Source organism: Balaenoptera ricei, chromosome 4 (genome assembly GCF_028023285.1).
Source record: "Balaenoptera ricei isolate mBalRic1 chromosome 4, mBalRic1.hap2, whole genome shotgun sequence".
Lineage (NCBI taxonomy): Eukaryota > Metazoa > Chordata > Mammalia > Artiodactyla > Balaenopteridae > Balaenoptera > Balaenoptera ricei.
Genome location: NC_082642.1, coordinates 102,177,136 through 102,190,720, shown reverse-complemented (window position 1 = coordinate 102,190,720; position 13,585 = coordinate 102,177,136). Strand labels below are relative to the sequence as shown.

Below are 13,585 nucleotides of genomic sequence, written 5' to 3'. Positions count from 1 at the left end.
GCCCCTTTGCCAGAGACTGGATCTGTAGCTTTGACCAATCAGACAAGAGTGGAAACATATAAGGGCTCTTGGTCCTCACGAGTACAGTGGGATTTGAGGAAGAAATGCTCAGCCCTCTTCCTCTGGACATGCTGTGTCTGGCTGTGGCCTTGGGGTGGCTGCCATCTTCTCACTTCCAGCCTGAGGATGAAGCAAATACTGATGATAACAGAGCAGAGACAAGGACAAAAATCCGAGTTCTTCAAGGCTTTGTAGAGCCATTGAAGCAACCAGACTTGAGGTTGGACCTACTTCTGGATGCCTTCATATATAAGATAGTAAATGGCCTTATTAACTGCCAGAGCCCTACTTTCTGTTTCTTGCAGCAGCTGAAAGCCTCCTAATTTATCCAATGCTTTTCCTTAACTACAAGCCACACCTTCAGTCAGAATTGGGTATTTCTTCCTTTGATTGCTATAGCACTGTGTATATACCTCTATCAATAAATCAATTCTGGGTTTTAATGATCCTCTTATATGTCTATCTTCCTTACTACGAAATCTTCAAGGATCATATTTTTATTTGATTCACATTTTACTTATTTATTTTCAGAGTTTAGTGTTACGGCTGACACATATCAAGTAATTAATGAATATTTAATGGATGAAGGAATGAATTTACTCAGAATATGTCAAGTGAGTGCCATAGGCAGCCTTAGGCATAAGCAATTTAAATAACTCCTTGAGATCCTAGCCCTTTAGACCCTGCTTCCTGGACTGACTGATTTTTCCATCATCTGTCCATCTATCCATCCAATCCACAGAAATGCCAGGCACCATGCCAACCCCTAGGAATTCAGAGAGATACCCTGTCCGCTGCTGGTATAGATTCCATTCTGTCCTCCACAATGTAAATTGGGGGCCCTTTGGCCCTTTGATACCACTTCAGGTATAAACTCTTTCTGGGGGCATGTGGGAAGCTGGCAATGGACAGAACTATAGTTCTCAGTATAAACATATAGGTCAGCACTGACAAGGAAATGCTTAGTTTTCTGTCTAGGAAGTACAGGTGGACACACATCCAAGAGAGAAAAATAGCAGAGGGTGCTGCTTCCCGTCTGAGAACTGGGGGCCCTGATTCTCACTGGGCCTGGTTACACAGAGTCACTGGGCACATCTGCTGAATTGTCTTTCTGGCCGATTGTGGCTGTTTAGTAATGGAGAGAGCTTGCAGCTTCCTAAGAGAACACTCTCTAGAAATTTAAAGATTTCTGAGTATTCCTATTTGATTCCCTGTTTTTTCTTCTAGTCCAGAAAATTACATGCTTCAAGCCACTGGGAAGAAGGCAGGAGAAGGCCAGACTCTAGATATAGCCAGGACCTTCAAAGATTCTGGAGTTCTTCTCCTTGTTATCAGGACATAATATGTTTAAGTGTTCAGAGTTCAAGTAATATCTCTATTGGTAGACTGTGAACTTCTCCTAATCATCCTTGCAATTCCCAATGGTCCCTAAGAGTTCCAGTCTTCTGGGAAAATCTTTTCCTTTAATGTCCAAATAAAATAATGCAAAATAACTCAAATAACTGGCCACTGTAGTTTGGGGAAGTACAACACCCTCTCCAGCATTCTGAAAATGCCTAATGGAGTACTTGCCTTCCTCTGCTGGCTTCTTGTCATCTCTCTCCCTAAACTTCGAATTCCAACTAATTCTTGGTCATCCTTGGTTTCTCACCACCACGCCTGCCAACTGCTGCCCTCTTTGTTCTGTTTCCCCCAGGATGTGGGCAGAGTTCCCTCTTCCTTCATTTCTAAAGCACTGTTAATCACATGAAGGCTATTGTATATAACAGATTTTAACTAAATATTAACAGAGAGGCATCTTTAATTCTAAAATTCTTTAACTATCCCTTCACAGAGAATTTATGACCAACCAATTCTCTTGTTGTAGCTAAGACCTGTTCTATTTCTTCTTTTACCTGATTCCTCAAGAGATTCCAAAATTCCTATTACTGGATCTCAGAAAGAACACTTTTTAAATTATGCTGATCATTTTAGTTCCCTTTATTTTGGTATTTCCAATGCAATCTACAACCTGAGCCCTACCTTCCCTGTCTAAACTGTTGGTGTATTTCCCTAAAAAGACAAATTTTTCTCTCATGTCTCTTTTCTTGCATCCAGATTGTAGAAGAGACTAAAGTAAGATTTAAATGAGCAATTTTTAAATCTCCTCATTGCACTTGTTTCTCAGTTTATATGCAATATACTTGGCATGTGAGGTTCTTGGCATGTGGCAAAACTCAGTCTTTAACAAGAGTAATATTCAATATTTCCTTGAAGATAGTGATTAATCTCATGAATATTTCATGTGTTGTTTCCCTTTTTCATCTTGTGATCCTTTTGAAGACTCCCATAAATTCTCTCTTGAACCCTAATTCTCAATCCAAACAAAACAAACTGTAAAGTCCACTTTGTGAATGCTCTCATCAGCAAGCAAAGCAATTTCACACTCCATCTGGCTTCTGAGTAACACCCAATTGTCACTTTACACTGAGAGTCTTAGCTTCCTCTTTTGTAAAATGAGGAAGTTTGCCTACTTTTTCTGTAGCTTCCTTCCAGCTTTAGAATACCATGTATGCCTCTTAAAGATGATGGGGGAGGAGATAAGGGGTTGGATCCAGGAAGTGGAAAAGGCCAGCTAATCTTATTTGTATCTCCGACCATCTGCTGCCATTAACACTAACAGCCGCTATTTGTTTTTTAGTAATCGAGTGATCTCAACTCTCCAGTGTAAGAAATAAGTGAGTACTAATCTTGATTTAAGCGCTAAGAGATCCTCATATTTCCCCTTTCCCTGAAATAAGACTATTAATACTGACCCCTATCTGGTTTGATAAACAAAATGTTTCAACTAAAATTAAGTGATAGGGGTAATACAATTCAAGTTTGAAAAAAAGTTTTTTCTCCTTAATTTTAATTTAAACCATTTTCCCTTTCTTCTGTAACTGTTTCAAAACTACCCAAGAAGACCTAAGAATTAGTAAATGGAGGGACAGTTGTACGGAAAAATTAAAGAAAAAAATGCGGGGTTAATGTCTGAGGTTAGATTTTAGCTTGCTTGGAAATGTTAAAAAAATTAAGTTGAAGCACCATCTAGTGGCTCTCAATTGTGTTCTATAAAAGTTGCTCCCAATTTCCCTCAGTTTAGGACCACAATTAATTTGTTGTGCGTGTATATGTGTATGCACATATGTGTTCAGAAAAGAAAAAAATGTTTTTTGTCTTATGTAGGGGTAAGAGGTTGAGAGGGAGTAGCTTAGCTTTTTACTCTGCCCAGAAAATCTTGGCAGTGAGAATGGAACAGACAAGAAGCATGAACTTGGATTAATCTCTTCAGGGAATGATGGAGTCTTTTTCGTGGAAAAAGAATTAACACAATAAAGTCCCATAGATTTTAGTTCCTCTGTTTTTCCTGCTCACATCCTCTCTAAGAGCCCACAACAGTATCTTTATCTTCCCAATCCTATAATGCAGACATGTCCTCGCATGTCTAGGGATTAGCTGACTATTAGGTCATCTTTGCACACTCCCAGATTCCCACGTCCTTTCCTGTCACAAGCCTACAGCATTCCTTGAGCTTACACAGCCAGCAATTCCTCTGGAACTGTCATAGAGATGGCTCTCATACCTATGATTACTATATTCTGAAGTTACATCTGTTTCATTATCTCTAAGGGAAGAATGAAAATAGACCATGACAATGCACGTGAATAGAATATAACTTGCTTCCTAATCTCTAGGGGAAGAACAAAAGTAGGCCATGATAATGCACATGAATAGAACATAATCCATGTTGCAAGATTGACAGCAAACCTTATGATTGGTAAACTAGATATTTGTATCAATCAGATTAAGTTCAACTACACATGGAGTAAAACCCAAAATGACAGTGCCATGAAAAAAATAGCTTATTCTCTCTCACACAAAAGTTTAGAGGTAGGTAGTCTATGGCTACTCCATGCTCATCAGGGACCAGGATCCTTCCATCTTTCTTTTCCACCATCTTAATGAGTAGCTTCCATCCTCAATGTTACCTAAGACCCATGTTGGCTGCTGGACTTCCAGTCATCACACCAATGCTGCAGTCCAGGAGATAAGAAGAAAAAGCAAAAGAGGACCTCTTCTTTCTCTTTAAAGAGCTTTCCTAAAAATATCACACAAAATGTTTGCTTACACTTCATTTTTGAAAACTTTTGTGGGTGGTCATACTGAGTTGCAAGGGAAACTGAGAAATATCTTTTAGCTAAGTATGTCTCCACACTAAATAAAATTGGAGTTATATTATTAAGCAGTGTATCAGAAACCTAATGTCACAATAATGCTCTGTAACAACCAACCACAAAAACCACTGTGACAATTGCTCAAATGATTAACTGGGGGGTCAGGTAGGCAGCTCCTCTGATCTTGACTGAGCTTCTTCTCACTTCTGGGAGATGGCTGACGACTATTGGATTGTGTAGGCTGGCCTCAACAGTGAAGTGGAGGATGAGCCTGGGGTGTCTCAGCTCTGTTCTGCATGTTTCTCATCCTCCAGAAGACTAGCTCAGGCATGTTCTTGTGGAGTAACAATAGAAACTTGCAGGACCTCTTGAGACCTAGGCTCAAAACTGGTACATGCCACTTCTGCCTCATTTGATTGGCTAATGCAAATTACATGGGGTGGAAAAATATGCACTTTCTTTATGAAAAGAACTCTAAGGTTATTGACAAATTACATGAGTAGAGGGAGAAGAGAAAATCTGGAATCATGAATACAATCATTTACTGTGAGGAGAAAAGAGAAAATGAGCATTGAACCAGGCAGCTAGCAATCTGTGCAACAGTATCTTTGAGTCTGTGATTGAATTGTGGTACTAGGCTTTTTTCCATTTTATGCCCTGTCTTAAACGTGAGGGAATTACGATTTAAAAAGAAAGAGAAAAGAGCAAATATGTTATACATGACATTATTTACTAATTTATTTCTTGACTCATGTTCAGTTAACTAATGGAGTAGGTATTAATCTTAGCATTTGTCTTACTGTTTACTGTAGGCAGAGATTGGATGTATAATATATGTACCCAAAACCTGATTCTATTTCTTCCAAGGTAGCTACACTACATTTTTCAGCTTCCATAGCAGTTGTGTGGCTATGTAACAAGCACCAGCCAATGGAATGTGACCAGAACCGATTACTACTAAAATCCTCCATCTCTCTCCCTTTCTCTCTCTCTCTCTCTCTCTCTCTCTCTCTCTTTCTCTCCATCTCTCTCCCATTCACCAGCTGAACGGAAAATACTCTGAGAAGGGCAGAGCCATAGGATAAAATGCTAGCTTACAGCAGAATTCTTCCTGCCACCCGCCTTAGCCCCACCAACCTGCATTGGAATGTGAAGTGAGCAACAATTAAATTTTTGTGTATGAATACACTGAGATTTGGGGGTTGTTTGTCAACATCTAGACTATCCTGCTTACGTTAGTATCCTCCAGGTAGTATGCATTCATTTTCTCTCTTAGAGTTTTGCTTAAAATAAAAGTAACAACCCAAACCACCTGCCACTTTACACAATAAAATTTTCCTTTAACTAAAAGGACCTTTTTTTACTATAGGATTGCCATAAATATCAGTGAAGTTAAGGTTCTAGTTTACAGTGGCCCTAGAATATGTTAGAGTTTCACCAAGCACTCTTACTCTTACCACAGTTAACCCGTTGTGTAGTGCAGACAAGAAACTGAGACACTGGAGCTCTAAAAGGTGAAGTGACATTCAGCACTGTCTCCAGTGATTCTAACAGTTCCTTATGTGGGATCAACTTATAACTTCTGCAAAAATGCAGGTGCTGCTAAAAACGACTCATGGCCATTTATTTAATGATCAGGTCAAACATGCAATACAAATACCTCAGTAATTGCTAGCAAGCGAGAAAAGGATGTGAGGTCAGCTATGGGCTGACTTGAAAGCAGTGTTTGTAGTGGTTCCAGCCATTGCAACGTTGATTAACATCTCAAGTGGGTAGAGGAAACAACTAGATAGGATGAAAGCACCATCCAAAGAATCCAATGAGTGTAGAAAAACTGCACAGCACTGTTATTTGCCTTTTGCTGAGCCATCTTCCTCTTTCGGCTGAGAAGCAGGGTTGTTTCTCGTTTGCAAATAAGAACTCAGTAGGGCAAGGGGAAAGTAGATGAGTCATCCTAGGCATTTATAATGGCAGGCGACAAGCTTTTGCATGTGTATATACATATACACTAAGAATTTGAAACAGTTTTGACACCTATCACACGAATTCTAAACACAAATGTATCTAACAGTAACAGGAGCAGTTGAGCTAGATGTTGAACCCGAAGGCTGATCTCAACTGGCTGCTTTTTTGTGATATCAAGCCTAAATTAACTTCCAGATTTTTTTATTTTCTTGCTCTAGGAAAAAACATAAAATATAAAATTAAGCAGAAATGAATGCAAGCCTTCAGAAGTATAGAAACTGGGAAGTATACACTGAAGGAGCCCCAGCTAAACTTCATTTCCCCCACAGAATTTTCAAAGGATGATCTAGGACAGGTCTTTTCTCAGGAAAAAACTACAATGAAGCAGACTCTCTTGCCCCAGCGATGCAAGCATTTCTGCCTGGGATCTCAGTTGTTAACAAGGCTTTCATGTCAAAGAAGGAGCTGGGGCACAAACAGTGTGCCAAAAAATGGGTCAAGCTTTTCCCACGACATTGTAAACACAAAGTCTTATAATAATGTTTTCTTTCTAATGAGTCTGTATTTTTCACTCTTCATCTCCTACCTGCAACCATTTGTTCTCTGGAAGTAGATGAAGTCCACAGTGACTAGGATAACCAAGAAAAGAGAGAATTTCACGTAGAGAATGATCAGTAAGCCTGATGCTGGAAATCTCAGGGTTCTGACACCTTTAAGCATAGGCAACACAGACAGGGGTGAAGAGCCATTTGAAAAATTCTTCTAATGAAAAAATTAGAGTCTATAGTTTAAAAGAGCCTTTTACAATATTCCTAAAATTCACAGACTATCATAATCAAAACCCCTTCTAAATTACAATTTGAATTCTGCTAGTGTATAATTCTTTCAGGACAGAATTTAGGAATGGTGTCTTTGTTTTTGTACATGGTATTTTTTTTTTATAGTTTTGACTGTTATATTATTTATTACTTCTTGATATCATTCTTTATCAGATAATCTTTCCCAACTCCAGACATTTGAAGAATAGCAATTGTTTATAGCTTGATTGATTAAAATGTCTTATAGGACAAAGAAGATGTTTTAAAATCACATTTCCATTTGCAATTTGAAACTTTTCTGCCAACTGGGTTTTTCCAAAGGACCTGCCTCTCTGAAATTCTGTTTCCTTTTCTATTAACTTTTGTAATAATCACATTGCAAAGAATTAATGAGATTAATTGAGGCATGTTTAAATAATTTTGTATAGTACCTCATTTGTTAATTTCCCTTCCTCTTGCTTTTCTTCAAAACCAAATTTAGGGCAATTTTAATTTAATAGCAAATCTAAGAGTTACCCTGAGTTCATTTAAAATGCTAATTAGATAACATTTTGTACACACAATTAGCATTATATTAATATTTTATTTTTATGGTATTAGAGTCAGCATGAGTCATTAACATAGTATGTTTTTAGTAAATATTTTCTGAATGAATAAATGCACAGTAAGCATTGTAAAAACTTCCCAGTTTTATAAAAAGGAAATGTACCTTCTAACTTCCTGTGTAAATGTTAGTCTTTTGGGGCATTATTCTTAAATATTTTGAGCACTATTTTATGGTACTTTCTACACAGTGAAGTGGTTTTGTTACTGAGTTGCTGTCACCCCTTTAGTAGGGTATTTTATGTCTTCCTACTTTCATTTATCCATCTGTGAAATGGCCCCAAGAACTGCTGAAAAGATAAAATGGGACTAATTAGGACCATCATTCTGAAGTCTTTACTCCTATGAAAATGGCAGCCAAAGAGTGTGTGAACTCTAAGTACTAGTCTGACTCTTCACTCAAAAGGTCATGTCATCCTGGTAAATAATCTGCTCAAGGTCTAAACTAGAAGACTATCTCCTAGGCACTGTCAGGGAAGAAGAAGAAGACACGTCACATCCCTCAAAAACCTCACAATCCAATTGGAGAGTCAGACCCAGACAAATGAAAAGATAACTTACAAGACACTAAACAGCTCTAAGTGAGCCTTACGGATTGTAAATCATCTAAGGAATAAGAAAGCTTAATCAACTCTAACTGGGAGGTCAAGGTGAAGTGGAATTTGAACTGAGCCTTACCGATAACAGGATTAAATAGGTTAAGAGATGAAAAAAAGACTTTTCAAGGTAAAGAAACAATATGAGCAAAGTTTTGAAGATGAGTTAACTTTAACCATATTCGGAGCATAGAGTGGGATATATAGAGATGAACTCTGTGATGATCTGAACTTAAGTCTGCAGTTATTTGTGTCAGGCACTGTGCCAAACTCTGGGGATATAGAAATGAATGATATGGTTCCCATTCTCAAGGAGCTTACCCAATACTGGGAGTTAGAGAAGTGGGCAGTCAATTAAAGGGCTATAGAAGTACTCAGACAGAGGCATGCATGAGGCTTTATGTGAGCACAGAGAAGGAACAGCTAACCAAACTTCAGGGCAAGAGAAAATTATCCCAGAGGAATTATATCAAACTAAGTCTTAAAACTTCAATAGGAATTGATCAAATGGAATGGAAGAAGAGAGTTGGGGAAAGAAGTATACTATGAAGAAGTAGAAATTACTTGTAAAAGAGAAAGAAGACTAAAAGAGGATAACACTTTTGAGGAGCCCAAAGAGGCCCATATGCACGGGGTACAGGCTGGAGAATAGCAAGACACAAGGCAAGGAGAGCAGCAGGCCAAAGTGATTTAGCTTTCCATGAGGCAAAGAGAAGCCACTGGAGGCACTTAAATAGGGGAGCAGCATGTTTTTCAATTTGGAAGTCACTGGCCACAGTATAGGGGAATGGAGGGAGGTAAGTTGGGGGACAGAAGACCTGTTTAAAGGACACTGAAATAACCCTGGTGAGAGATGATCATGTGCTTAATTAGTGCAGTCAGGAGAAAGAAAAAGGTCTAGATTTAAGAAAGAATTTAAGGTAAAATCAGCATAACATAGTAACTGATTTTCATTATGGGAAATAAGAAAAAGTGCTATTGTGGGATATTTTTAATTTTCTGGCTTGGGTCATTTATCAAGACATAAAATATAGGTATGGAGCTACAGAATGAGTAGAGGAGAGGCATTATGTTTCAGAAATATGCACATTGGGGTGTCTCTGATGCATTCAGATGAACCTTTTCAATTGGAAATTGATTTTGATCATGGGGTAACCAAGGAGAGAAATCTGGGCTAAAAATATAGATTTAAGAGTCAAGAATTAGACAATGGCAGAAGCCATGGGTAAGGATGAGATCTCTCAAGGAACAGGGGTAAAGGTGAAAAGAGAGTCAGTGATGGAACTCATAGAAATGCCTTCCTTCATGGAATGAGTAGTTGAAAAGGTATCTATTAAAGAAGACTAAGAAGTTGGCTGAAAGTTAATAAGAGAACCAAGTGAATATGGGAGGAAAACAGATGAGAAGGGAGGAGACACCGCATCAAATATCACAGAGAAGCTAATTAATAACAAGGAATTTAAAACTTTATATTTTATTTGGCATCTGGGAGAACTTCAGTGCTTTTTGTTAGAACATTTTATGTGCAGAGGGATGCATGTGAGTTAAGGAGTAGATGTGAGGTGGCATAGAAAAGACAGTGAATATAGAATCCTCCTATTTTTTTTTAGATTTTTTAAATTGAAGTATAGTTGATTTACAATGTTGTGTTAGTTTCAGGTGTACAGCAAAGTGACTCAGTTTTTTTTTTTAACTTTTTTTTTTTTTCTTTTCTCAATTTATCCATTTATTTATTTATTTTTGGCTGTGTTGGGTCTTCACCTCTGTGCGAGGGCCTTCTCTAGTTGTGGCGAGCGGGGGCCACTCTTCATCGCGGTGCGTGGGCCTCTCACTGTCACGGCCTCTCTTGTTGGGGAGCACAGGCTCCAGACGCGCAGGCTCAGTAGTTGTGGCTCACGGGCCCAGTTGCTCCGCGGCATGTGGGATCTTCCCAGACCAGGGCTTGAACCCGTGTCCCCTGCATTGGCAGGCAGATTCTCAACCACTGTGCCACCAGGGAAGCCCCGTGACTCAGTTTTAAATATATACTTTTTGAGATTCTTTTCCATTATAGGTTATTACATGATATTGAATATAGTTCTCTGTTATATACAGTAGGTCCTTCTTGTTTATCTATTTTATATATAGTAGTCTGTATCTGTATCTGTTAATCCCAAACTCCTAATTTATCCCTCCTCCTTGCTTTCCCCTTTGGTAACCATAAATTTGTTTTCTGTGTCTGTGAGTCTATTCCTGTTTCGTAAATAAGTTCATCTGTATCATTTTTTAAGATTCTACATATACGTGATATCATATGATATTTGTCTTTCTCTGTCTGACTTACTTCACTTAGTATGACAGTCTCTAAGTCCATCCATGTTGCTACAAATAGCATTATTTCATTCTTTTTTGTGGCTGAATGGTATTCCATTGTATATATGTATTTAGGTTGCTTCCACGTCTTGGCTATTGTGAATAGTGCTGCTGTGAACAGTGGGATGCATGTAACTTTTGGCTTTTGTGAGACAGTTGGATCTGAAGTGAGCATGGGTCACATCTACCCCCAGGGTATGCTGGCAGCCACCACCTTGGTGGGAGGTAGGACTGGAGGTGGAGGGGTAGAGCCAGAGCCAGATGTGAGCTGGGGTTTCTCCTGTGCCCAATGGCAGTCACCACCGTATCAGGGGCAGGGGCAGGGCCCAAGGGTTTGGAGCAGAAGCCCTGAGGGAGCTGGGTTTCTTCCCATGTGTGATGGCAGTCTCTGCCTTGGTTGGGGTACTGGAAAGGGCCTGAAGGCTTGCGACTGCATATCAGTGCTGGGTCACTTTTTCCCCATTGTGCACTTTGGTTAGAGGCTGGGTCAGGCCAGAGGGTTTGGTGCCTCACTACTGAGCTGATTTTGCTCCTGCTGGCAATGTCAGTCTCTACCCTGGAACTAGTTTAGCTCCTCCTAAAGGTGTACCAGAACATGTGTGCTGGCAAAGGCTGCCTCCACCCTTGTCCGAGGCAGGGTTGGGTCCGAGCTGGTTCTGTTTCCTCTAAGTGTACATACTCTCCTTGGTAAAGGCAGCCTTCACCCTAATGGAGAGCAGGGCCAGAGCAGGAGGGGCTACAGCAGGCACCCAGTGTGGCTAGGGTGCACACTGGGGCTGCCCTGGCAAGCTGACCAGAGCCCCGGCAGTTTTCAATCTGCTTCTTCCATGCTGTTCCCGGGAGTAAGCAAGCATGTGCAGCGCTTTTCAAGAGTGTTATCTTGGTTTCTTTCAGCTCTCTAGTAAGTCCCACTGGTTTTCAAAGAGGATTCATCTTCCTGGTGTTGGACACTTGTGCTAGGGTACCTCAAAATCCTTGCTCCCCAGGGAGGATCCCTGAGCCCATGATGTCCCCCTCCTCTTCTGTTTCCCTGCTAAGGGTTGGGTCCTGACCTGATAGCTTCTCCTCCCTTCCTAACCAACTTCACGGGGATCTTTCTTTACAGTGTTGGTTGTAGAAGAGCCTTTCAACTGATCTCCAAGTTGTTTTCAGTAAGAGTTGTTCCACGTGTAATTGTATTTCTGATGTGTTCACAGGAGAGGTGAGTGCAGCATCCTCCTATTCCACCATCTTGATCTCCCTCTCCATGTTTAACTTATTGAAGACTCACCAAACTGCTGTTAACAGTGACTGCACCATTATACATTTCTACGAGCAATATATAAGTGTTCCAATTCCTGGGACTTCCCTGGTGGTCGAGTGGGTAAGACTACATGCTCCCAATGCAAGGGGCCCAGGTTCGATCCCTGGTCAGGGAACTAGATCCCGCATGCATGTGGCAGCTAAGAAGCCCGCATGCCGGAACTAAAGATTCCGCATGACGCAACAAAGATCCTGCATATCACAACTAAGACCCGGCACAGCCAAAATAAATAAATAAATAATTTTTAAAAAGAGTTCCAATTCCTCTACAACCTTGCCTACACCTGTTTTCCATTTCAGTAGTAGTAGTAGTAGTAGTAGCATCCTAGTGGGTGTTAAGTGGTATCTCATTGTGGTTTTGATTTGCATTTCCCTAGTGACTAGTGACATTGACCATCCTATCATGTGCTTGTGCCTACTTGTATATCTACCTTGGGAAAATGCCTATTCAATTCTTCTACCCATTTTTAAATTGGGTTGTTTGGTTTTGAGTAGTACAAATTGTTTATATATTCTGAATACTTAAACCTTATCAGATATATGATTTGCAGTTTTTTTTCACATTCTATGCATTGTTTTTCACTCTTTTGGTAGTATATTTTGACATAAAACTTTGTGTACAAAGTTTTTAATTTTGATAAACTCTGATTTCTCTATATATTCTTTGGATACTTGTGCTCCTGATGTCATATCTAAAAATTATTGCCAAATCTAAGGGGATTGAAGATGTTTTCTTCTCAGAGTTTTATAGTTTTAGTGCTCATACTTAGGTTTTTAAAATCTACTTGGGGTTAATTTTTTAATATGATGTGAAATAGGGATCCAAGTTTATTCTTTTTCATGTGGTGATCCATTTGTCCCAGAACAACTTGTTGAAGAGACTTTTCTTATGTACAGTGAATGGTCTTTGCACTTTTGTTGACAATCAATGGGCCATGGCAGAATGGTTTTATTTCTGGACTCTCAATTCTTTTCCATTGGTCTACATGTTTATTCTTTGGCCAGTTCCAAACTGTTTCAATTACTGTAAACCTGTAGGAAGTTTTAAAATTGGGAATGTCAGTTCTCCAACTTTATTCCTTTCTCTCAATATTGTTTAGATTATTTGGGGTCCCTTGCAATTCCATATGAATTTGAGGTTTTTACATATCTGGAAAAAAAAAGAGGCTACTGGAATTTTGATAGAGATTACATTAAATATGTAGATGTCTTTGAAGAGTATTGTCATTTTAACAGTTACTACATCTCTTATACATGAATACAGAATGTCTTTCCATTTACTTAGATCTTTAATTTCTTTGGGCAGTTTTACAGTTTTCAGTGTACAAGTCTTGCAACTCCTTGATTAAGTTTATTCCTCAATATTATATTCTTTTTGATGTTATTATAAATAAAATTGTTTCCTTAGTTTTCTTTTAAGATTGTTCATTGCTAGTGCATAGAGATACAATTCATTTTTGCATGTTGATTTTGTATTGTGCAACTTTGCTGAATTTGTTTATTAGCCCTAATTGTACTGGTGGTGGAGTACTACGTTTAGGATTTTCTACATATAAGAAGATCATGTCATATGTGAATAGAGATAGTTTTATATCTTCCTCTCCAATGTGGACATCTTTCATTTCTTTTACTTGTTTAATTGCCCTGGCTAGAACTTCTGGTATAATGTTGAAATTCCAAAAAATAGAAGTAG

At 39.1% G+C, this 13,585-nt stretch overlaps 1 protein-coding gene across 1 annotated transcript in view; it reads right to left on the bottom strand.

Moving 5' to 3' along the window:
• The window catches only part of LOC132364852 (cell surface glycoprotein CD200 receptor 1-like), a 105,922-nt gene that overhangs the window by 378 nt on the left and 91,959 nt on the right, over positions 1–13,585 (bottom strand). The window contains exon 6 of the mRNA XM_059921162.1: positions 6,808–6,931. Within this exon, the coding sequence (XP_059777145.1) occupies positions 6,808–6,931 (124 nt within the window). The remainder of the gene's footprint in view (positions 1–6,807; positions 6,932–13,585) is intronic.